Raw genomic sequence first — 25,109 nt, 5'->3', positions numbered from 1 at the left:
AGGGACCGGGTTAGGGTTAAGGGACCAGGTTAGGGTTAAGGGACCAGGTTAGGGCTAAGGGACCAGGTTAGGGCTAAGGGACCAGGTCAGGGCTAAGGGACCAGGTTAGGGCTAAGGGACCAGGTTAGGGCTAAGGGACCAGGTTAGGGTTAAGGGACCGGGTTAGGGCTAAGGGACCGGGTTAGGGCTAAGGGACCAGGTTAGGGCTAAGGGACCAGGTTAGGGTTAAGGGACCGGGTTAGGGCTAAGGGACCGGGTTAGGGCTAAGGGACCAGGTTAGGGCTAAGGGACCAGGTTAGGGCTAAGGGTTAGGGTTAGGGCTAAGGGACCAGGTTAGGGCTAAGGGACCAGGTTAGGGCTAAGGGACCAGGTTAGGGCTAAGGGACCAGGTTAGGGCTAAGGGACCAGGTTAGGGCTAAGGGACCAGGTTAGGGCTAAGGGACCAGGTTAGGGCTAAGGGACCAGGTTAGGGCTAAGGGTTAGGGTTAGGGCTAAGGGACCAGGTTAGGGCTAAGGGACCAGGTTAGGGCTAAGGGACCAGGTTAGGGCTAAGGGACCAGGTTAGGGCTAAGGGTTAGGGTTAGGGCTAAGGGACCAGGTTAGGGCTAAGGGACCAGGTTAGGGCTAAGGGACCAGGTTAGGTATCTACAGACAGGGCAGTTGAACAGTCCACTGTTGGTGTCTCACCTTCCAGCAGGATACTGGTGTGTCTCTACATATCACAGAGGAAAAGAATAGACACAAAAGTTATTAGAAATCCACTAAGGGTTGTCTCTGCGAGGAAGAACAGCTGACCGTCTACTAACATGACAGCTGCAGCTGGACTGGGACAAATAATCAGCCGTAGATTGTTGGGACTGGCCCAGACTGGTTTCACTTCCTCCCGAGGAAATAAAGGAGCAGTGTTTAGTTCAGGAAGTAGTGGAGCTGTGTGGAGCTGTGTATTTCATATAGGCTACCACTATCATGATTGTTTTATTCAATACACACCAGCAGCACTTACTCTTTATCTTTCCTGTAGATTACTAAACATCTTCATGATATTGATTTATTACACATCCTCTGATATTAGATCTAATGCTCATATGATCTTTGAGCCTATTTATCACAGATTAACTGATTTGTTAAACTTGTGTTTCTTTGTTAATAGGCTTGCTACTTGTAATAATTAGCCAATCACAACTAAATAACAAATAAATAAAAGTAGCTAAATAGTGAGTAAATGAGACGACTGAGAAAGTCAACGCTAACCTACTACAGCATGTGGAAACTTCCGGTTTTCAAAATAAACGAGGACTGTCAAATCGTGATAAAAACACACGGCCTGGAAGCTATTGAGCTAAAATATGCATATGTATTTAAAATCAGTGTAGGAGCATAGTACAACGCTTGTTTTATGAGACACAGCTTTTTCATGAAGTTTTGGCGGTCCTCGTTTATTTTGATAACCGGAAGTTTCCACGTGCTATAGGTTAGCTGGTTAGCTTACTTTCTCAGTCGTGTCTCCGTCTATTTGCAGTCCGTAATCTTTGTTGGAGCGGCTGCTTGGCTGCTTGACTTCATACAGTCTCACATCATAGCAAACCGTAGCCTACACCAGATTACGGACTGATAAGAAGAACTCAGAGTACAGTGGATCATCAAGGTGTAGAACCAAAGCCCTATATTAGAACGTCTCTGGTAGAACGCAAATACAAAGCAACCTACCCAAAAATAAAATACTGTTACTTTCCTTCCTTGTAAGTCACAAATATTACAAACATTGCAAAATAGCAGGTCCGGGCCCATTAGCAACATGCTAGCAGCTTTATTCCTCCATTAGCAACATGCTAGCAGCTCACCCACAGGTCCGGGCCCATTAGCAACATGCTAGCAGCTCACCCCCAGGTCCGGGCCCATTAGCAACATGCTAGCAGCTCACCCCCAGGTCCGGGCCCATTAGCAACATGCTAGCAGCTCACCCCCAGGTCCGGGCCCATTAGCAACATGCTAGCAGCTCACCCCCAGGTCCGGGTCCATTAGCAACATGCTAGCAGCTCACCCCCAGGTCCGGGCGCATGCTGGGGGTGAGCTTTCACTCTGCGTCTTGTACATCAGAAGAGTCTTAATTAGGAACTTCGTCCATTAACGTATTAATTCAAGATGTGTATACTTACCGTGAACCACTTCATCACACCATGACCTCCGTTTGGGCGCGGATGACCCTAACCCTCCCGTCAGCTTCGGGTCAGACCTCCTCAGCTGACTATTGGTGCAAATCTTAAATTTGAATTGAAGGCCACCAGCCTTTTATATCAGATTATACCACTGTCCTTTGTTTTCTGCATATTCTTCATTTATCATCATATAGCATTGTAAGAGGGTTGGGGGGGGGGGGGGGTAGGTCTGTGTAACGTAAAGGAAATGTTGAATAGAAGAACATTCAGTAATCCCCCTAACCTGAAGTATCAACATCCTCAAAACCTTTTCTACATATTACTTAGTAAGGGTTGGGGGGGGGGGGGGGTTAGGGTTAGGGTTGGGGGGGGGGGGGTTACCCTTTATAGCCGGCTGGTCTTCCTGTGGCCAGATAGCTGCCCGCCGAGTGAGACGACTTGCCTTAGAAGGACTTTGCTTTAGTCCAGCGTGTTGGGTTGGGGGGGGTTAGGGGTCGAAGGTTAAAACCATGCGAAAAACAAAGAAGTCACACTAAACTGGGGGGGGGTCTGCTTTATTGAACCGGTTACCATGACAACAACAGACTGAAGTCAAATGTACAAAAAAAACCTTTATTTAAAAAAACAAAGAAGGTAAAAACAAAAAAACTCTATACAAGCAGGAGTCTGAGGGGGCGGGGCTTCTTCAGGGCCGGGGGGGCGGTCTCATCCCGGGGGGGGGCGGGCCTGAAACAGAGAACAGAGGTCACATGACCGTCCACAGCATCACATCCGTGCTGCGACGCGATTGGCTGGAACTCACCTCTCATGCCGGGGGGCGGCGGCCTCATGCCCGGGGGGGGCATTCCCATCGGGGCGCCGCGGCCGGGGGGCATTCCCATCGGAGGACCCATGGGGGGCCGCATGCCGGGGGGCGGGCCCATCATACCTGTGGGGGAGGAGCCAATCACAACCAATGAGCTGACAGGAAGAGGAGCCAATCAGACGTTTGGACTCAATGTGATGACATCACAGGTGTTACCTGGGGGCGGGGCTCCACGGCCCATGGGGGGCGGGGCTCCTCGGCCCGGCGGGTACTGCGTCGGCGCTCCGGCGATGCTCGCTCCGGCTGCCGCCGCGGCAACCGTCCCTCGGCCCTGCGGAGTCATCACCTAGGAGACAAACAGGAAGTCGTCATCACCTGAGCGCAGCGACGCACCTGAGCACATGTACTGTTACCATGGTTACCTGCTGCGAAGGCCCGCCCACTCCTCTGACGGGTCCGGCCAATCCAGCGGGAGCCTGAGGCATCGGAGCGCCGGCCGGAACGCCGCGACCGGCGGCACGACCGACGCCGGGACCTCCGGCCACGCCGGCCAATGGCACGCGAGCGATTCCAGTCTGCGGGTCAAAGGTCAGACACTATGAGTCACTGATGACATCACCAGGAGGCCTCTCCTATTGGCTGCAGGCTCATACTTACATCTTTAGGGGGGGGGCCCTCCACCGTCATGGACACCAGGTTCTCCCCCCTCAGCAGAACCAGACCTAGAACCCTCTTCTCCTCACGTTCCGGCTGCTTCGAGTTCTTCGGCCTGCGGAGGAACACACACATTACCCAGCATGCCTCACTGCTCAGTCCCGTTACCCAGCATGCCTCACTGCTCAGTCCCGTTACCCAGCATGCCTCACTGCTCAGTCCCGTTACCCAGCATGCCTCACTGCTCACTCCCGTTACCCAGCATGCCTCACTGCTCACTCCCGTTACCCAGCATGCCTCACTGCTCAGTCCCGTTACCCAGCATGCCTCACTGCTCACTCCCGTTACCCAGCATGCCTCACTGCTCACACCTGTTACCCAGCATGCCTCACTGCTCACTCCCGTTACCCAGCATGCCTCACTGCTCACTCCCGTTACCCAGCATGCCTCACTGCTCACTCCCGTTACCCAGCATGCCTCACTGCTCACACCTGTTACCCAGCATGCCTCACTGCTCACACCTGTTACCCAGCATGCCTCACTGCTCAGTCCCGTTACCCAGCATGCCTCACTGCTCACACCTGTTACCCAGCATGCCTCACTGCTCAGTCCCGTTACCCAGCATGCCTCACTGCTCACTCCCGTTACCCAGCATGCCGCACTGCTCACTCCCGTTACCCAGCATGCCTCACTGCTCACACCTGTTACCCAGCATGCCTCACTGCTCACACCTGTTACCCAGCATGCCTCACTGCTCAGTCCCGTTACCCAGCATGCCTCACTGCTCACACCCGTTACCCAGCATGCCTCACTGCTCAGTCCCGTTACCCAGCATGCCTCACTGCTCACTCCCGTTACCCAGCATGCCTCACTGCTCACTCCTGTTACCCAGCATGCCTCACTGCTCTGAAGCACTGACCTGTAGAACCACCCGGTGAACCTACAGACCCCAGTAGAGGGAACCTACAGACCCCAGTAGAGGAACCTACAGACCCCAGTAGAGGGAACCTACAGACCCCAGTAGAGGGACCTACAGACCCCAGTAGAGGGAACCTACAGACCCCAGTAGAGGAACCTACAGACCCCAGTAGAGGAACCTACAGACCCCAGTAGAGGAACCTACAGACCCCAGTAGAGGAACCTACAGACCCCAGTAGGGGGAACCTACAGACCCCAGTAGAGGGACCTACAGACCCCAGTAGAGGAACCTACAGACCCCAGTAGGGGGAACCTACAGACCCCAGTAGAGGGACCTACAGACCCCAGTAGAGGGACCTACAGACCCCAGTAGAGGAACCTACAGACCCCAGTAGGGGGAACCTACAGACCCCAGTAGAGGAACCTACAGACCCCAGTAGGGGGACCTACAGACCCCAGTAGAGGAACCTACAGACCCCAGTAGGGGGAACCTACAGACCCCAGTAGAGGAACCTACAGACCCCAGTAGAGGGAACCTACAGGCCCCAGTAGAGGAACCTACAGACCCCAGTAGGGGGAACCTACAGACCCCAGTAGAGGAACCTACAGACCCCAGTAGAGGGACCTACAGACCCCAGTAGAGGGACCTACAGACCCCAGTAGAGGAACCTACAGACCCCAGTAGGGGAACCTGGAGACCGCAGTAGGGGAACCTGGAGACCCCAGTAGGGGAACCTACAGACCCCAGTAGAGGAACCTACAGACCCCAGTAGAGGAACCTACAGACCCCAGTAGAGGAACCTACAGACCCCCAGTAGAGGGAACCTACAGACCCTCAGTAGAGGGAACCTACAGACCCCAGTAGAGGAACCTGGAGACCCCAGTAGGGGAACCTGGAGAACCTCAGTAGGGGAACCTGGAGAACCAGAGGCTGGGACCTACTTGATCTTCCTGAACTCGTCGCAGTCACACAGGATGAGGTTCATGTGCTTGTCGAAGGCCTTGAAGGTCCCGATGAAGATGCGTCCGTCCTGCAGGATGCATCTCATCCTGAAGTCAATGTGCTGCAGCATCTTACTGCTCTTACCCACCGTCTGAGGACCAATCACAGGGAGACGTTACTATGACATCATCACACACACACCAATAGGACACAATATGAGACAGAGAGAGACAGAGAGAAAGACAGAGAGAGAGAGAGAGAGAGAGAGAGAGAGAGAGAGAGAGAGAGAGAGAGAGAGAGAGAGAGAGACAAGTTACATCATGTAACTAAATAAATAAAATACAAAAACAGATCAGCTGATCTGAGAAAAAGAGTCCATGAGTCCATATCAGCCTGAACTGATCCAGGTCCTGCATCTCTTTGTAATATTTAAAATCAATCAGGACTGAACCCTAACCCTGCTGATCAATAAAACCACATCAGTGTCCACGCTGTCCTCTACCTTCCTCTTCCTGCTCACACACTCAGCCATCTTTGATTGTCCCAGTATAACATTTATAACCCTTCCTGTATCTGAACCCAGGATGAAGACCTGTCCTGCCTCCCTGAGAGGGCTGAGACGAGGACCGCTGTCTCTACGGCAACACAGAGGGGACATTAGTCTCTACGGCAACACAGAGGGGACATTAGTCTCTACGGCAACACAGAGGGGACATTAGTCTCTACGGCAACACAGAGGGGACATTAGTCTGAGACAGCGGGTCCAGTCTCCACTGGGTTAGGGTCAGCCGCTCTCTCAGTGAGCGAGGTTTGAGACAGAGAGAGAGACTTTAACCCTTTATACCCATAGACTTCATCGAGTTATTTTATTTCTCTTCAGAATATAAAACTAATTACATTCATTAAAGTCAGTTACAACCAGAACCCTAGCAACCAGAACCCTTTATACCCATAGCAACCAGAACTCTTTATAACCCTAGCAACCAGAACTCTTAATACCCTAGCAACCAGAACCCTTAATACCCTAGCAACCAGAACCCTTTATACCCATAGCAACCAGAACCAATTAACCCTAGCAACCAGAACCCTTTATACCCATAGCAACCAGAACCCTTTAGACCCATAGCAACCAGAACCCTTTATACCCATAGCAACCAGAACCCTTTAGACCCATAGCAACCAGAACCCTTTATACCCATAGCAACCAGAACCCTTTATACCCTAGCAACCAGAACCCTTTAGACCCATAGCAACCAGAACCCTTAATACCCTAGCAACCAGAACCAATTAACCCTAGCAACCAGAACCCTTAATACCCATAGCAACCAGAACCCTTTATAACCCTAGCAACCAGAACCCTTTATACCCATAGCAACCAGAACCCTTAATACCCTAGCAACCAGAACCCTTTATAACCCTAGCAACCAGAACCCTTTATAACCCATAGCAACCAGAACCCTTTATACCCTAGCAACCAGAACCCTTTATAACCCTAGCAACCAGAACCCTTTATACCCACAGCAACCAGAACCCTTTAACCTTAGCAACCAGAACCCTTAATACCCATAGCAACCAGAACCCTTTATACCCATAGCAACCAGAACCCTTTAGACCCCTAGCAACCAGAACCCTTTATACCCATAGCAACCAGAACCCTTTATACCCATAGCAACCAGAACCCTTTATAACCATAGCAACCAGAACCCTTTATACCCTTAGCAACCAGAACCCTTTATACCCATAGCAACCAGAACCCTTTATAACCATAGCAACCAGAACCCTTTATACCCTTAGCAACCAGAACCCTTTATACCCATAGCAACCAGAACCCTTTATAACCATAGCAACCAGAACCCTTTATACCCTTAGCAACCAGAACCCTTTATACCCATAGCAACCAGAACCCTGACCCTCTAAATGTTTCACAGACTCTTTGTTTATGGGACACCGGCAGCTAGCCCGGTAGCTACAGGCTAACCTACCGGAGCCCCGGTACCCGCCTGCAGAGCTCCGGTACCGGCCTGCAGAGCCCCGGTATCGGTCTGCAGAGCCTGTGGAGCCCCGGTACCGGCCTGCAGAGCCCCGGTACTGGGCCCAGCTGATCATTAACCGGTTATTGATCACTGTGATAAGCGCGCGCGGAGCCGCGACGTTCCCGCTACGTTTATGCCGGCAAACACCGGAAACCGGGAAATGCTCGGCTGCACGCGGCGGCCAGCACGTGACCCATCTCCCCGGTAAACACTCACCATGATTGCAGTTGAGATGTTCGGGATATTACCGGATACCGGATTCACCGAACTGCCAAAAAATAGACCTCTGGAGCTCGCGCCAGGCCTTTATCGTTGTAACACAGGAAGTGACGTTGCGTGCATCAGCGGAAGTGTTCCTACCCGAACACAGGAAACACGATGGGGGGGGGGGGGGGGGGGCGGCGCCGCAGTAATAAACTTCCGATGTGAACCAAAACCTCTGCTGGTACATTCCTGTTTAAAGGGAGGTAAAATGTTAGGAATAAAATTAATTAAAGATGTTAAATTAAATTAAATTAAATTAAATTAAATTAAATTAAAGGAAGAAAAAACATTTCATGAAAAACTAGAGATTATGAAAAAAACCCAAATCATTGGTTTATAAGACAAATGTCAAAATATGAGATTTAAGGCAGAGCGCATATTGACATTGGTTTATCTAGATAGATAGACAGGTGTATTCATGGTGTGTTCAGGTGTGTTCATGGTGTGTTCATGGTGTGTTCATGGTGTGTTCAGGTGTGTTCATGGTGTATTCATGGTGTGTTCAGGTGTGTTCAGGTGTGTTCAGGTGTGTTCATGGTGTGTTCATGGTGTGTTCATGGTGTGTTCAGGTGTTCAGGTGTGTTCATGGTGTGTTCATGGTGTGTTCATGGTGTGTTCAGGTGTGTTCATGGTGTGTTCAGGTGTTCATGGTGTGTTCATGGTGTGTTCAGGTGTTCAGGTGTTCATGGTGTGTTCAGGTGTGTTCAGGTGTGTTCAGGTGTGTTCATGGTGTGTTCATGGTGTGTTCATGGTGTGTTCAGGTGTGTTCATGGTGTGTTCATGGTGTGTTCATGGTGTGTTCAGGTGTGTTCATGGTGTGTTCATGGTGTGTTCAGGTGTGTTCATGGTGTGTTCAGGTGTGTTCATGGTGTGTTCAGGTGTGTTCATGGTGTGTTCAGGTGTTCATGGTGTGTTCAGGTGTGTTCATGGTGCGTTCAGGTGTGTTCAGGTGTGTTCAGGTGTGTTCAGGTGTGTTCAGGTGTTCAGGTGTGTTCATGGAGTGTTCAGGTGTTCAGGTGTTCATGGTGTGTTCAGGTGTGTTCAGGTGTGTTCAGGTGTGTTCATGGTGTGTTCATGGTGTGTTCAGGTGTGTTCATGGTGTGTTCATGGTGTGTTCAGGTGTGTTCATGGTGTGTTCAGGTGTTCATGGTGTGTTCATGGTGTGTTCAGGTGTGTTCATGGTGTGTTCAGGTGTGTTCAGGTGTGTTCATGGTGTGTTCAGGTGTGTTCAGGTGTGTTCATGGTGTGTTCATGGTGTGTTCATGGTGTGTTCAGGTGTTCAGGTGTGTTCATGGTGTGTTCATGGTGTGTTCATGGTGTGTTCAGGTGTGTTCATGGTGTGTTCAGGTGTTCATGGTGTGTTCAGGTGTGTTCATGGTGCGTTCAGGTGTGTTCAGGTGTGTTCAGGTGTGTTCAGGTGTGTTCAGGTGTTCAGGTGTGTTCATGGTGTGTTCAGGTGTTCATGGTGTGTTCAGGTGTGTTCAGGTGTGTTCATGGTGTGTTCAGGTGTGTTCATGGTGTGTTCATGGTGTGTTCATGGTGTGTTCATGGTGTGTTCATGGTGTGTTCAGGTGTGTTCATGGTGTGTTCATGGTGTGTTCAGGTGTGTTCATGGTGTGTTCATGGTGTGTTCAGGTGTGTTCATGGTGTGTTCAGGTGTTCATGGTGTGTTCATGGTGTGTTCAGGTGTGTTCATGGTGTGTTCATGGTGTGTTCAGGTGTTCATGGTGTCTTCATGGTGTGTTCATGGTGTGTTCAGGTGTGTTCATGGTGTGTTCAGGTGTGTTCAGGTGTGTTCAGGTGTGTTCAGGTGTGTTCAGGTGTTCAGGTGTGTTCATGGTGTGTTCATGGTGTGTTCAGGTGTGTTCATGGTGTGTTCATGGTGTGTTCAGGTGTGTTCAGGTGTTCAGGTGTGTTCAGGTGTGTTCATGGTGTGTTCAGGTGTGTTCATGGTGTGTTCATGGTGTGTTCATGGTGTGTTCAGGTGTGTTCATGGTGTGTTCATGGTGTGTTCATGGTGTGTTCATGGTGTGTTCAGGTGTGTTCAGGTGTGTTCAGGTGTGTTCATGGTGTGTTCAGGTGTGTTCAGGTGTGTTCAGGTGTGTTCAGGTGTGTTCATGGTGTGTTCAGGTGTGTTCAGGTGTTCATGGTGTGTTCAGGTGTGTTCAGGTGTGTTCAGGTGTTCATGGTGTGTTCATGGTGTGTTCATGGTGTGTTCATGGTGTGTTCAGGTGTGTTCAGGTGTGTTCAGGTGTGTTCATGGTGTGTTCAGGTGTGTTCAGGTGTTCATGGTGTGTTCATGGTGTGTTCATGGTGTGTTCATGGTGTGTTCATGGTGTGTTCAGGTGTGTTCAGGTGTGTTCAGGTGTGTTCATGGTGTGTTCAGGTGTGTTCAGGTGTGTTCATGGTGTGTTCAGGTGTGTTCAGGTGTGTTCAGGTGTGTTCATGTGTGTTCATGGTGTGTTCAGGTGTGTTCAGGTGTGTTCAGGTGTTCAGGTGTGTTCATGGTGTGTTCATGGTATGTTCAGGTGTGTTCAGGTGTGTTCAGGTGTGTTCATGGTGTGTTCAGGTGTGTTCATGTGTGTTCTGGTGTTCATGGTGTGTTCATGGTGTGTTCAGGTGTGTTCAGGTGTGTTCAGGTGTGTTCAGGTGTGTTCATGGTGTGTTCAGGTGTGTTCATGGTGTGTTCATGGTGTGTTCAGGTGTTCATGGTGTGTTCAGGTGTGTTCATGGTGTGTTCAGGTGTGTTCATGGTGTGTTCAGGTGTGTTCAGGTGTGTTCATGGTGTGTTCAGGTGTGTTCATGGTGTGTTCATGGTGTGTTCATGGTGTGTTCAGGTGTGTTCAGGTGTGTTCATGGTGTGTTCAGGTGTGTTCAGGTGTGTTCAGGTGTGTTCAGGTGTGTTCATGGTGTGTTCATGGTGTGTTCATGGTGTGTTCATGGTGTGTTCAGGTGTTCATGGTGTGTTCAGGTGTGTTCATGGTGTGTTCAGGTGTGTTCAGGTGTTCAGGTGTGTTCAGGTGTGTTCATGGTGTGTTCAGGTGTGTTCAGGTGTGTTCATGGTGTGTTCATGGTGTGTTCATGGTGTGTTCAGGTGTGTTCAGGTGTTCAGGTGTGTTCAGGTGTGTTCATGGTGTGTTCAGGTGTGTTCAGGTGTTCAGGTGTGTTCAGGTGTGTTCAGGTGTGTTCAGGTGTGTTCAGGTGTTCAGGTGTGTTCATGGTGTGTTCAGGTGTTCATGGTGTGTTCAGGTGTGTTCAGGTGTGTTCAGGTGTTCAGGTGTGCTAATATCATGACAACAATGTGCACGTTCTACTAAATCACTAAAATTTGTATTTCATAAAAACCAAACCAGGTAACAGGACAGGAAACAGGAAACACTCAAATCTTTAACTGAATATTAAAATAAAATATTTAAAGCAGAATAAAATATTAATATTTGAAGATAAAGTGAGTCTGGTTTGTCTCTGCTTGGTAATCCGTGTTTTATATAATCACTGATCAGGTTTATCGATCCGTGACGTTTCTGTGACGACACAAACAGTCAGTGACGTCACCGCTCGGCGTCACGTGTCCTCCATCAGCTGAGAGGAGATGAACAGGTCTCATCTCTGATCAGCTGTTAATCCATCAGGTTATCGATCCTCCGCCGATCAGCTTCATCAGCCCGTCATTTACCGTCGTCCCGCTGCAGGCTGGTTACCATGGTAACCCGGTCTCCCGCCGCCGGCCGCGCGCTGCAGTGATCAGAGAAACGGTACCGACTCCTCCATCACACAGGTACCATCATCATTATTACTATATTATATTATATTATTACTACTATTAATATTATCATTATTATTATATTATTATTATTATACATGGTACTAGTACTTTACTGTAGTACTGTTAGAGGTACTAGTACTTTACTGTAGTACAGTTAGAGGTACTAGTACTTTACTGTAGTACTGTTAGAGGTACTAGTACTTTACTGTAGTACAGTTAGAGGTACTAGTACTTTACTGTAGTACTGTTAGAGGTACTAGTACTTTACTGTAGTACAGTTAGAGGTACTAGTACTATACTGTAGTACAGTTAGAGGTACTAGTACTTTACTGTAGTACTGTTAGAGGTACTAGTACTTTACTGTAGTACTGTTAGAGGTACTAGTACTATACTGTAGTACAGTTAGAGGTACTAGTACTATACTGCAGTACTGTTAGAGGTACTAGTACTATACTGTAGTACTGTTAGAGGTACTAGTACTTTACTGTAGTACAGTTAGAGGTACTAGTACTTTACTGCAGTACAGTTAGAGGTACTAGTACTTTACTGTAGTACTGTTAGAGGTACTAGTACTATACTGCAGTACTGTTAGAGGTACTACTACTTTACTGTAGTACTGTTAGAGGTACTAGTACTCTACTGTAGTACAGTTAGAGGTACTAGTACTTTACTGTAGTACTGTTAGAGGTACTAGTACTTTACTGTAGTACAGTTAGAGGTACTAGTACTTTACTGTAGTACAGTTAGAGGTACTAGTACTTTACTGTAGTACAGTTAGAGGTACTCGTACTTTACTGTAGTACTGTTAGAGGTACTACTACTTTACTGTAGTACAGTTAGAGGTACTAGTACTTTACTGTAGTACAGTTAGAGGTACTCGTACTTTACTGTAGTACAGTTAGAGGTACTACTACTTTACTGTAGTACAGTTAGAGGTACTAGTACTTTACTGTAGTACAGTTAGAGGTACTCGTACTTTACTGTAGTACAGTTAGAGGTACTACTACTTTACTGTAGTACAGTTAGAGGTACTTGTACTGTTATTCGGAAACTGTGTAGATAGACGGCAAAGATGAATCAAGTCAGAAGTTCTGTCTTAATACATGAAACAGAAATTACATTCTCAAAACTCTAAGATCATTTGGCAGAACAGTCTTACAGTTCAGCACAACAACATAGTTCACTTGCAAAAGCTCATATCTCTCCCAAAACAGTTCACTCATGTGTCAAAACTAAATTTCTTTCTCATATAAACAGTCAGTGCCCCCAAAATGCATTGTCCCTTTGGCATTGTGTGAGCACTGCAACTCAAAATGGTTAGATGTTTTGTCACTATGGCAGAGGACCGTTGAAATATCCCTTATGTCCACCTCTCAGTCTTAGCACAGTCCTTCATTCACAGTGGTTACTGTACTAGTTGTTTTGTCTAGCTAACAGAATACAATTGTGTATAAAACTGAAAAAAGAAAAGAAAAAAAGGACTTTACGGTAAGAGTACCCTCCAAACACATTGCACTCATACTGCCAAGGAAATTGTAACCATTTTTATTCATACACATAGTAACTTCCATCAGAGTTACTAAAAGAAAATGTATATAGCACAATATACTGTAATATAAACATATACACAAAAAACAAGGAAAATTATATGTAGCCTACAGTGCTGTAAATAAAGCCGGAGATTCAAAACTAACATTTCTTCACTGGTCGCTGTCCTCACCCTCCCTCTCCTGGTCATCATCCTCACCCTCCTGGCCATCCACATGCTGCTGTCTGTCTGGCCACAGATTCTCGTCCACATCACAGTGTATATTCTCCCTTGTGATGCAACGAGGGAAGAAACGGCGTGCATGTCGCAACCATCCCCTGCACTGATCTCCTGTAAGATCATCACACGCAGCGTCCATTGCATGGAGCAAGGACCTCTGATGTTGAGCCTGATGTTCATACACTCTCCACCTCCAAGCGGAGAAAAACTCCTCAATAGGATTGAGGAAAGGAGAGTAAGGTGGTAGGAACACCATGACCATCCTTGGATGAGTAGTGAACCAGGCTCTGATGAGCGGGCCACGGTGGAAATTCACATTGTCCCATACAATTACATACTTTGGTAGGTGAGGCCCTACGAGACCTCTCTCATTTTCAAGGATAAAATCAGAGCCGATAGTTGATAACATGGTCTATAAGTGTGGCCCGAATTTCATCTGGAACAGCATGGTGTCTTCTTGCTCCTCGACCTCTTCCCCCTATTCTACCACCACACACCCTTACTCCTCCTCCTCTTCTTCTTCCTCTTCCTCGAGCAGGCAGTTGCCCTTGTTCATTTACTTGGCGAGGTGCCTCCATGTTCACAAATTGTACTAGTCCTGGTCAAGCTCTATATATACATGTTTGGCAGCATTCACTATCATGGACAGCACCTGTCAGGTAACTAAACATATTCTTTGATTGGTCATCTGAGATGTGTGAAACTCCTCCTTCCTTAGTCAAGTTCTATTTTCACCTGACTGTCAATTAATCAATTGATCAAATGTTCCAAGAGATTCATATATGATATTCATGGTATTAGGTTCTTGACTTATTTTGACAATTGAACAGACTATTTTGCATGTGATGACTTATAGAATGAAATGATGCTGACATGTTTTGGAGAGAACAACCATTAGACTGAGAATCAATCAATCAGTTTAGATCAACAGGATCTATTCACTTGGAAATTGTGCTAAATGTAGGCTAACTGTGCTAACTGTAGGCTAACTGTGCTAACTGTAGGCTAACTGTGCTAACTGTGCTAACTGTACTTAATCATTTGCAAGGATGTACAAAGACATTTGCAAAGTGATGAAATCAATGAGAAATACAATTCTGTTGTGAACAATTGCCAAGTAGTTTGGAGGTTTGTCCATGTTGTTTTGAGAATGTAATTTCTGTTTCAAGAAATGAGCCAAACCAATGAGCCAAACCAATGAGCCAAACCAATGAGCCAAACCAATGAGCCAAACCAATGGGAAAAAACTGTAATACGAGCTCGGTTCATGTCTACATGCCTGAGACACTGACAAAGATTCACTCCAGAACACAGAGAGGGTCAAATATCTTCAGTATGCAGTTTGAGCAGAATGTGATGTCCATGTAAGGCACCTGAAGTTATTCTGGACTCTATCAATCATTCTTTGACATGTTTCTACAGACTTTGTGGTGCCATGCTGAGTACTAACTAGTACTACTCTCTGTTTCAGGATGAGTCAGCTGAAGGAGGCGGAGCCAATCAGAGACATGGAGGGCAAGGTGAGACATCCCATAACCCCCCCCCAGGTGCAGTCCTGGACCCAGGCTCTGATGTGTCCCCCCCCCCCCCCCCAGGTGCAGTCCTGGGCCCAGGCTCTGATGTGTCCCCCCCCCCCCCCCCAGGTGCAGTCCTGGGCCCAGGCTCTGATGTGTCTCCCCCCCCCCCCCAGGTGCAGTCCTGGGCCCAGGCTCTGGTCTTGTCTCTGGAGGAGCTGGAGTGTAAGATCTGTTATAATCGGTTCGACACGCGGAGCCGGAAGCCGAAGCTGCTGCGCTGCCTCCACCGGGTCTGTGCCCGCTGCCTCAAGAAGATGGTGGACATGGGTGAGTCCGCCTGGGTGGGGGGTCACAGGACACCTGGGGGGGGGGTCACAGGACACCTGGATGAGTTTAACCCCCCCCTTCTCCACCCCCCCCCCCCCATTGGTTTCCAGGTGAGTCGTCTCCGTCCATCATCAGCTGTCCCTTCTGCCGCCACGAGACCCGAGTTCCTGATGAGGAGGTGAGAACCCTAACCCCCCCACCTCCTCCACCCCCCTAACTCCACCCCCCCTAACTCCACCCCCCCCCTTACCCCCCTTCTCCTCCACCCCCCCCCTCCTGACCTCCTCTCTTCTGCTCCGTCAGGTGTGGTTGATGGAGGATGACAGACACATCCTGGCGGTGCTGTCGTGTCAGGACCGAGCGCGGCGAGGAGGAGGAGGAGGAGGAGGAGGAGGAGGAGGGGGGGGGGGGAGGGGGGGGGGAGGTGGTGCTGAGCCCCAGCAGTCTGACAGGTGAGTCCAGACGGTGTGTTAGTGTAAGCGTGTAGTTAGCGTGTAGTTAGCCTGTAGCTAGCGTCTAGTTAGGGTGTAGTTAGCGTGTAGGTAACGTGTAGTTAGTGTGTCGTTAGGGTGTAGTTAGCCTGTAGTTAGCGTGTAGTTAGCGTGTAGCTAGCGTGTCGTTAGCGTGTAGTTAGTGTGTCGTTAGCATGTAGTTAGCGTGTAGTTAGCCTGTAGTTAGCGTGTAGTTAGGGTGTAGTTAGCGTGTAGTTAGCCTGTAGTTAGCGTGTAGGTAACGTGTAGTTAGCGTGTCGTTAGGGTGTAGTTAGCCTGTAGTTAGCCTGTAGTTAGCGTGTAGTTAGCGTGTAGCTAGCGTGTCGTTAGGGTGTAGTTAGCGTGTCGTTAGGGTGTAGTAAGCGTGTCGTTAGGGCGTAGTTAGCCTGTAGTTAGCGTGTAGTTAGCGTGTAGCTAGCGTGTAGTTAGCCTGTAGTTAGCGTGTCGTTAGGGTGTAGTTAGCGTGTAGGTAACGTGTAGTTAACGTGTCGTTAGGGTGTAGTTAGCGTGTCGTTAGGGTGTAGTTAGCCTGTAGTTAGCCTGTAGTTAGCATGTAGTTAGCGTGTAGCTAGCGTGTCGTTAGGGTGTAGTTAGCGTGTCGTTAGGGTGTAGTAAGCGTGTCGTTAGGGCGTAGTTAGCCTGTAGTTAGCGTGTAGTTAGCGTGTAGCTAGCGTGTAGTTAGCGTGTAGTTAGCGTGTAGTTAGCCTGTAGTTAGCGTGTCGTTAGGGTGTAGTTAGCGTGTCGTTAGGGTGTAGTAAGCGTGTCGTTAGGGCGTAGTTAGCCTGTAGTTAGCGTGTAGTTAGCGTGTAGCTAGCGTGTAGTTAGCCTGTAGTTAGCGTGTCGTTAGGGTGTAGTTAGCGTGTAGGTAACGTGTAGTTAACGTGTCGTTAGGGTGTAGTTAGCGTGTCGTTAGGGTGTAGTTAGCCTGTAGTTAGCCTGTAGTTAGCATGTAGTTAGCGTGTAGCTAGCGTGTCGTTAGGGTGTAGTTAGCGTGTCGTTAGGGTGTAGTAAGCGTGTCGTTAGGGCGTAGTTAGCCTGTAGTTAGCGTGTAGTTAGCGTGTAGCTAGCGTGTAGTTAGCGTGTAGTTAGCGTGTAGTTAGCCTGTAGTTAGCGTGTCGTTAGCGTGTAGCTAGCGTGTAGTTAGCGTGTAGTTAGCGTGTAGTTAGCGTGTAGTTAGCGTGTAGTTAGCCTGTAGTTAGCGTGTCGTTAGCGTGTAGCTAGCGTGTAGTTAGCGTGTAGCTAGCGTGTCGTTAGGGTGTAGTTAGTCTGTAGTTAGCGTGTAGTTAGCGTGTAGCTAGCGTGTCGTTAGCGTGTCGTTAGCGTGTAGCTAGCGTGTCGTTAGCGTGTCGTTAGCGTGTTCTCTGAGCGTCCCGTGTGCTGCAGGCGTGTCCTCAGACTGTCTCGTGGTCACCATCATGGAGCTGCCGGAGTCTCGCTCCTCGGACTCACTGAGCATGCTCAACGTGGTGGGGGTGTACCGCGCCCCCAGCCTCGACTCGCTGCCCTGTCACCTGCCGGCTCACAAGTGTCGCACCTGGACGACCCGCAGCTTCCCCCGCTGCCTGCTGGGGGCGCTGTGCCTGGTGAGTGACATCACAGGGACTGTCAGGTGTGTGTGTGTGTGTGTACAGGTGTGTGTGTGTACAGGTGTGTGTGTGTGTGTGTGTACAGGTGTGTGTGTGTGTAGAGGTGTGTGTACAGGTGTGTGTGTGTGTGTACAGGTGTGTGTGTGTGTGTGTGTGTGTACAGGTGTGTGTGTGTGTAGAGGTGTGTGTACAGGTGTGTGTGTGTGTGTACAGGTGTGTGTGTGTGTGTGTACAGGTGTGTGTGTGTGTGTGTGTGTGTGTACAGGTGTGTGTGTGTGTGTGTGTGTGTGTGTACAGGTGTGTGTGTGTGTGTGTGTGTGTACAGGTGTGTGTACAGGTGTGTGTGTACAGGTGTGTGTACAGGTGTGTGTGTGTACAGGTGTGTTTGTACAGGTGTGTGTGTGTGTGTGTGTACAGGTGTGTGTACAGGTGTGTGTGTGTGTACAGGTGTGTGTGTACAGGTGTGTGTGTACAGGTGTGTGTGTACAGGTGTGTGTACAGGTGTGTGTGTACAGGTGTGTGTGTGTACAGGTGTGTGTGTGTACAGGTGTGTGTGTGTACAGGTGTGTGTGTGTGTATGTGTGTACAGGTGTGTGTGTGTACAGGTGTGTGTGTACAGGTGTGTGTGTACAGGTGTGTGTGTGACGTCTCACCTGTCCTCCAGGTGTACTTCAGCTCTCTTCCTCTGGGGATCTACCTGCTGATGATCGGTCAGCTGTGGCTCGGTGTGGTTCTGGTGAGTCTGGTTCCGTCCACTCTGCTGCTGCTGGTTCTGTACGGGTTCTGTCAGTGTTTGTGCCACGAGCTGCAGGAGACGCTGGCCGCCCGCCGCCACCCGCTGCCATGACGACGCTTCACCCGCTGCCATGACGACGCCTCACACGCTGCCATGACGACGCGTCACACGCTGCCATGACGACGCGTCACCTGCTGCCATGACGACACAACACACGCTGCCATGACGACGCATCACCCGCTGCCATGACGATGCTTCACCCGCTGCCATGACGACGCCTCACACGCTGCCATGACGACGCCTCACACGCTGCCATGACGACGTATCACACGCTGCCATGACAACGTATCACACGCTGCCATGACAACGCGTCACCCGTTACCATGACAACATATCACCCGCTGCCATGACGACGTGTCACCCGCTGCCATGACGACGTGTCACCCGCTGCCATGACGACGCAACACACGCTGCCATGACGACGTATCACACGCTGCCATGACGACATATCACCCGCTGCCATGACGACGTGTCACCCGCTGCCATGACGACGTGTCACCCGCTGCCATGACGACGCAACACACGCTGCCATGACGACGCATCCCAAGCTGCCATGACGACATATCACCCGCTGCCATGACGACGCAACACACGCTGCCATGACGACATATCACCCGCTGCCATGACGACGCATCACAAGCTGCCATGACGACGCAACACACGCTGCCATGACGACATATCACCCGCTGCCATGACGACGCAACACAAGCTGCCATGACGACTGATGTTATAAAAACAGAAACAGACTCGTTCCGACAAACTTTAAAAACATGAAAACATAGTATGTTCTCCTGGTGAACCCTGACGGAACCACAACCAGAGGAACCACAACCAGAACCAGAGGAACCAGAACCAGAGGAACCAGAACCAGAGGAACCAGTAAACACACCTGTCCATTCTGGCCCCGCCCCCTTTGAATACCAGCATTCTCTCTGTGAAGCTGCAGCCAATCAGAACAGGGCCATGGGATCACATGTTTATTTCTGTGTGGCTGCTGATTGGACGCCTACCAGCCAATCAGAGAGGACTCATCACTGACACACTCTACAGAACATGCTAACCTCATTCTCTGGTCACATGATTCAGTTTCCCAATGTTTCCAGTCTTTATGCTAAGCTACGCTAACAGTTTCCCAATGTTTCCAGTCTTTATGCTAAGCTACGCTAACAGTTTCCCAATGTTTCCAGTCTTTATGCTAAGCTACGCTAACAGTTTCCCAATGTTTCCAGTCTTTATGCTAAGCTACGCTAACAGTTTCCCAATGTTTCCAGTCTTTATGCTAAGCTATGCTAACATTTTACCAATGTTTCCAGTCATTATGCTAAGCTACGCTAACAGTGTAGCAATGTTTCCAGTCATTATGCTAAGCTACGCTAACAGTGTAGCAATGTTTCCAGTCTTTATGCTAAGCTATGCTAACAGTGTACCAATGTTTCCAGTCTTTATGCTAAGCTACGCTAACAGTGTACCAATGTTTCCAGTCATTATGCTAAGCTACGCTAACAGTGTACCAATGTTTCCAGTCATTATGCTAAGCTACGCTAACAGTGTACCAATGTTTCCAGTCTTTATGCTAAGCTACGCTAACATGTTTGAATCTGAATCATGTGCTGATGACGAGGAGGATGCTGATGTCACTTCCTGTGTTTGTAGTGTGTGGAGCATGTGAATAAATAAAGAGTAACTGTGTTAGCTGCTAATGCTAACGGACCTGCTAACGCCTCGCAGTCCATTTATTTACCCTGACCCGGTCTGCTGGACTAACCCTGACCCGGTCTGCTGGACTAACCCTGACCCGGTCTGCTGGACTAACCCCGACCCGGTCTGCTGGACTAACCCTGACCCGGTCTGCTGGACTAACCCTGTCTCAAACATCACCGTGGAGACAGGGGTCAAACATCACCGTGGAGACAGGGGTCTAACATCACCGTGGAGACAGGGGTCAAACATCACCGTGGAGACAGGGGTCAAACATCACCGTGGAGACAGGGGTCAAACATCACCGTGGAGACAGGGGTCAAACATCACCGTGGAGACAGGGGTCAAACATCACCGTGGAGACAGGGGTCTAACATCACCGTGGAGACAGGGGTCAAACATCACCGTGGAGACAGGGGTCAAACATCACCGTGGAGACAGGGGTCAAACATCACCGTGGAGACAGGGGTCAAACATCACCGTGGAGACAGGGGTCAAACATCACCGTGGAGACAGGGGTCAAACATCACCGTGGAGACAGGGGTCAAACATCACCGTGGAGACAGGGGTCAAACATCACCGTGGAGACAGGGGTCAAACATCACCGTGGAGACAGGGGTCTAACATCACCGTGGAGACAGAGGTTTCCTGTCTTTACGCTGCCGTACTTCACCTCACTGGCAAAGACCTCCCATGGGGATGTGTAGCTGTGTGTGTGTGTGTGTGTGTGTGTGTGTAGTTGTGTATGTGTGTGTAGGTGTGTGTGTGTGTGTGTGTGTGTGTGTGTGTAGTTGTGTATGTGTGTGTAGGTGTGTGTGTGTGTGTGTGTGTGTGTGTGTAGGTGTGTGTGTGTGTAGGTGTGTGTGTGTGTGTGTGTGTGTGTAGGTGTGTGTGTGTGTGTAGGTGTGTGTGTGTGTGTGTGTAGGTGTGTGTGTGTGTGTAGGTGTGTGTGTGTGTGTGTGTGTGTGTGTGTGTGTGTGTGTGTGTAGTTGTGTATGTGTGTGTAGGTGTGTGTGTGTGTGTGTGTGTGTAGGTGTGTGTGTGTGTGTGTGTGTGTGTGTGTAGGTGTGTGTGTGTGTGTGTGTGTGTCTGTGTCTGTGTCTGTGTGTGTGTAGGTGTGTGTGTGTGTGTGTGTGTGTGTAGGTGTGTGTGTGTGTGTAGGTGTGTGTGTGTGTGTGTGTAGGTGTGTGTGTGTGTGTAGGTGTGTGTGTGTGTGTGTGTGTGTGTGTGTGTGTGTAGGTGTGTGTGTGTGTGTGTGTGTGTGTGTAGGTGTGTGTGTAGGTGTGTGTGTGTGTGTGTGTGTGTGTAGGTGTGTGTGTGTGTGTGTGTAGGTGTGTGTGTGTGTGTGTGTGTGTAGGTGTGTGTGTGTAGGTGTGTATATGTGTGTGTGTGTGTGTGTGTGTAGGTGTGTATATGTGTGTGTGTGTGTGTGTGTGTGTGTGACGGAGGGAACAGGAAGTGGTCTCAGGAGGTTCGGGGCTCAGCTGGTTTCACCACGTTAATTAAAAACACCGACGATCCCGAGAGAAGAAGAAGAGACGTGCGCAGGTCCTCCACCCCTACCCCTCCACCCCTACCCCTCCACCACAGAAGAAGAAGAGACCTAACCCTAACCCTCCACCACAGAAGAAGAAGAGACCTAACCCTAACCCTCCACCACAGAAGAAGAAGAGACCTAACCCTAACCCTCCACCACAGAAGAAGAAGAGACCTAACCCTAACCCTCCACCACAGAAGAAGAAGAGACCTAACCCTAACCCTCCACCACAGAAGAAGAAGCGGCTGCACGATCTACAGGTAAGACGCTCTTCTTCTTCTTCTTTATTATATCTATGTTTGTTTTAATTAGTGGACCAGACACACACACACACACACACACACACACACACACACACACACACACACACAGACACAGACACACACACACACACACACACACACACAGACACTAAAATGAACAAAAGAGAAAACAATACTATAGATGTAAGTGTGCAGGGTAAAGGTTAGGGTTGAATGTGACGGTGTGTGTGTTGCCTGGGCACCGTTCGCTTTCAGAGTCCGTTACCAAAACACAGATTATGTGGGGGAGGAATGCAAGTTGAGTTTCAGTATGATGAAGGAAGAGGAGCTAGAGGATCTTCTTTATATAAATGATGTAATGGTTTGATTTAATTTGGACCCCAGGAAGATTAGTCCAGTGTTGTGCATGAACGCGTTCATAATGTTGGTGAACGTGAACGAACGGTATTTCTGCCTGATGAACTATGAACGCGTTCATTCTGGTGACTGTGAACGTCACGTTCACTCTTTTTTAATTTCGTTCAATAAGATTCAGGCAAAAAACACACCACACTAAAGTGTTGCCCAACCGATGCGTGTGCTTCTTTGTCTGTGCCAGATTCTAACAAGTGAGCGCCACAGTTGAGTAGAGCTCAACTTGAGTGGATCTGGCAACCAAAGGCAACGGCCTATCTTAGCGATTTTTATGAGAAAATCAACGAGGAAGGGAACAATCTAACGGATGAAATCTGACACATAGTTTGTTAAAGTAATGAAATAATTTCTGACTGTGGCAAAAAAGAACTGAACTAGTTCATTTAGAACTTTACCAACACACACCTACACACCTACACACACACACACACACACACACACACACACACACACACACACACACACACACACCTACACACACACACACACACACACACACACACACACACACACACACACACACACACACACACCTACACACACACACACACACACACACACACACACACACACACCACACACAACACACACACACACACCCACCTACACACACACCTACACACACCTACCACACACCTACACACACGCACACACACACACACACAGCTACACACACACACACACACCTACACACACACACACACACACACAGCTACACACACACACACACAGATACACACACACACAGCTACACACCACACACACACAGCTACACACACACACACACACAGTACACACACACAGCTACACACACACACACAGCTACACACACACACACACAGCTACACACACACACACACACACACAGCTACACACACACACACACCTACACACAACACACACAGCTACACACACACACACACACACACAGCTACACACACACACACACCTACACACACACACACACCTACACACAGCTACACACACACACACACCTACACACACACACACAGCTACACACACACACACACACACACAGCTACACACACACCACACAGCTACACACACACACACACCTACACACACACACACAGCTACACACACACACACACACACACAGCTACACACACACACCACACCTACACACACACACACACACACACAGCTACACACACACACACACCTACACACACACACACACACACACACACACACAATGACCAATCATCTTCCTGTTCTTCTCTCAGCTGTGTGATGACATCATGAGTCGGTGGCGGCGCTCCGTGGACGAGCTCGCGGCGCGGGGCGGCGGCAGCAGGGCGAGTGTGAGCGCCGCTCAGGAAGCTCTCACCAAGGTCACTTCCTGTTTCCAGCAGCTGGCGGGCGTCGCTCGGCAGCTCAGCTGATTGCAGCTTCCTGCGAGACGAGATGGACGAGACGAGATCGCTCGCCCATCGGATCTGCTGCGGTACGATCACTAACACCCTCCATAGCAACCAACCCCTCTGTGCTGCTGTCATAGCAACCAACCCCTCTGTGCCGCTGTCATAGCAACCAACCCCTCTGTGCCGCTGTCATAGCAACCAACCCCTCTGTGCTGCTGTCATAGCAACCAACCCCTCTGTGCTGCTGTCATAGCAACCAACCCCCTCTGTGCTGCTGTCATAGCAACCAACCCCTCTGTGCCGCTGTCATAGCAACCAACCCCTCTGTGCCGCTGTCATAGCAACCAACCCCCTCTGTGCCGTTGTCATAGCAACCAACCCCTCTATGTCTGTTACCTGCAGGTCTTTCCCGCCGCTTACTCCGCCTGCTGGCTGATGCTGACCCCCGCCCCCTCTGGGCCCCGCCCCCTCTGGCCCCTCCCCCTCTGGCCCCGCCCCCTGCCGTGTGGAGGACCGGCAGGTGTTGGAGCGCCTCTGGGTCCTCTTCCTGTCTGCCTTAGAGAACTTCCTGTCTGACCTCCGGAAAGCCAGAGACGTGATTGGACGATTTCCTCTGACTCAGCGCCACGACCGACGCTTGCTCATCAACACGGGTCAGCTGACCTCCACCTGTCTCACCCCCACCTGTCTCACCCCCACCTGTCTCACCTCCACCTGTCTGACCTCCACCTGTCTCACCCCCACCTGTTTAATCTCCACCTGTCTGACCCCCCCACCTGTCTGACCCCCACCTGTCTGACCTCCACCTGTCTGACCTCCACCTGTCTGACCTCCACCTGTCTCACCCCCACCTGTCTCACCTCCACCTGTCTCACCTCCACCTGTCTGACCTCCACCTGTCTCACCCCCACCTGTTTAATCTCCACCTGTCTGACCCCCACCTGTCTGACCCCCACCTGTCTCCCCCCCCCCCCTGCAGGGTGTGCTGATGGCGTGGTGGGCGTGGCCTTCAGTCCAGGTGCCTTGGCTGAACTTGGAGGCGGAGCTGAATCCTGATCTGACCAATCAGATCTCAGGACTGGAGGCCATGCTGAGTGAGATACAGCTAAGGGTACGAACACCTGGGGGGGGGGGGGTCACACCTGGGGGGGGGGGGTGGTCATACCTGGGGGGGCAGGGTCATACCTGGGGGGGGGGGTGGGTGGGGGTGGTCATACCTGGGGGGGGGGGGATCTCATACCTGGGGGGGCGGGGGGGGTGGTCATACTGGGGGGGGGGTGGGGGGGTGGGGGGGCGGGGGTGGTCCATACCTGGGGGGGGGGGGTCTCATACCTGGGGGGTCATACCTGGGGGGGGCAGGGTCATACTGGGGGGTCTCACACCTGGGGGGTCATACTTGGGGGGGGGTCACACCTGGTGGGGGGGGGTCTCATACCTGGGGGGTCATACCTGGGGGGGCAGGGTCATACCTGGGGGGGTCTCACACCTGGGGGGGTCATTACTTGGGGGGGGGTCACACCTGGTGGGGGGGGGTCTCATACCTGGGGGGGGGGATCTCATAACCTGGGGGGGGGATCTCATACCTGGGGGGGGGGGGGGGGTCACACCTGGGGGGGGGGGGTCTCATACCTGGGGGGGGCAGGGTCCATACCTGGGGGGGGGGGGGTCATACCGGGGGGGGGTTCATACTTGGGGGGGTGTCATATACCTGGTGGGGGGGGGCATCCAGGGGGGGGTCATTCCTGGGGGGGGGTCTCATACCTGGGGGGGGGGGCGGGGTGGTCAATA

General features: G+C 50.4%; 3 protein-coding genes across 3 annotated transcripts in view; 2 read left to right on the top strand and 1 right to left on the bottom strand.

Moving 5' to 3' along the window:
* Positions 1 to 2,725: 2,725 nt before the first annotated feature.
* snrpb (small nuclear ribonucleoprotein polypeptides B and B1) lies at positions 2,726 to 7,840 on the bottom strand. Its single transcript, XM_053315883.1, has 7 exons — positions 7,726 to 7,840; positions 5,476 to 5,627; positions 3,619 to 3,730; positions 3,384 to 3,536; positions 3,178 to 3,307; positions 2,959 to 3,084; positions 2,726 to 2,882 (listed from the first exon to the last, which is right to left on the bottom strand). The coding sequence occupies exons 1-7, from the start codon at positions 7,726 to 7,728 to the stop codon at positions 2,842 to 2,844; spliced, it is 717 nt and encodes a 238-aa protein (XP_053171858.1). The 5' UTR covers positions 7,729 to 7,840; the 3' UTR covers positions 2,726 to 2,841.
* A 6,939-nt stretch (positions 7,841 to 14,779) lies between these two features.
* LOC128355439 (E3 ubiquitin-protein ligase RNF182) lies at positions 14,780 to 18,075 on the top strand. Its single transcript, XM_053315677.1, is given in 7 exon segments — positions 14,780 to 14,827; positions 14,998 to 15,151; positions 15,262 to 15,329; positions 15,455 to 15,532; positions 15,534 to 15,603; positions 16,996 to 17,225; positions 17,893 to 18,075. Coding segments are annotated over 7 exon segments (831 nt in total).
* A 5,123-nt stretch (positions 18,076 to 23,198) lies between these two features.
* The window catches only part of zgc:109913 (regulator of G-protein signaling 9-binding protein), a 2,481-nt gene continuing 570 nt past the window's right edge, over positions 23,199 to 25,109 (top strand). The window contains 6 exon segments of the mRNA XM_053315676.1: positions 23,199 to 23,318; positions 23,320 to 23,404; positions 23,724 to 23,763; positions 23,811 to 23,974; positions 24,301 to 24,328; positions 24,330 to 24,432. Of these exon segments, the coding sequence (XP_053171651.1) occupies positions 23,199 to 23,318; positions 23,320 to 23,404; positions 23,724 to 23,763; positions 23,811 to 23,974; positions 24,301 to 24,328; positions 24,330 to 24,432 (540 nt within the window).

This window comes from Scomber japonicus, chromosome 3, assembly GCF_027409825.1.
Source record: "Scomber japonicus isolate fScoJap1 chromosome 3, fScoJap1.pri, whole genome shotgun sequence".
NCBI classification, from domain to species: Eukaryota; Metazoa; Chordata; class Actinopteri; order Scombriformes; family Scombridae; genus Scomber; species Scomber japonicus.
This window is presented reverse-complemented; position numbering and strand designations above follow the sequence as displayed.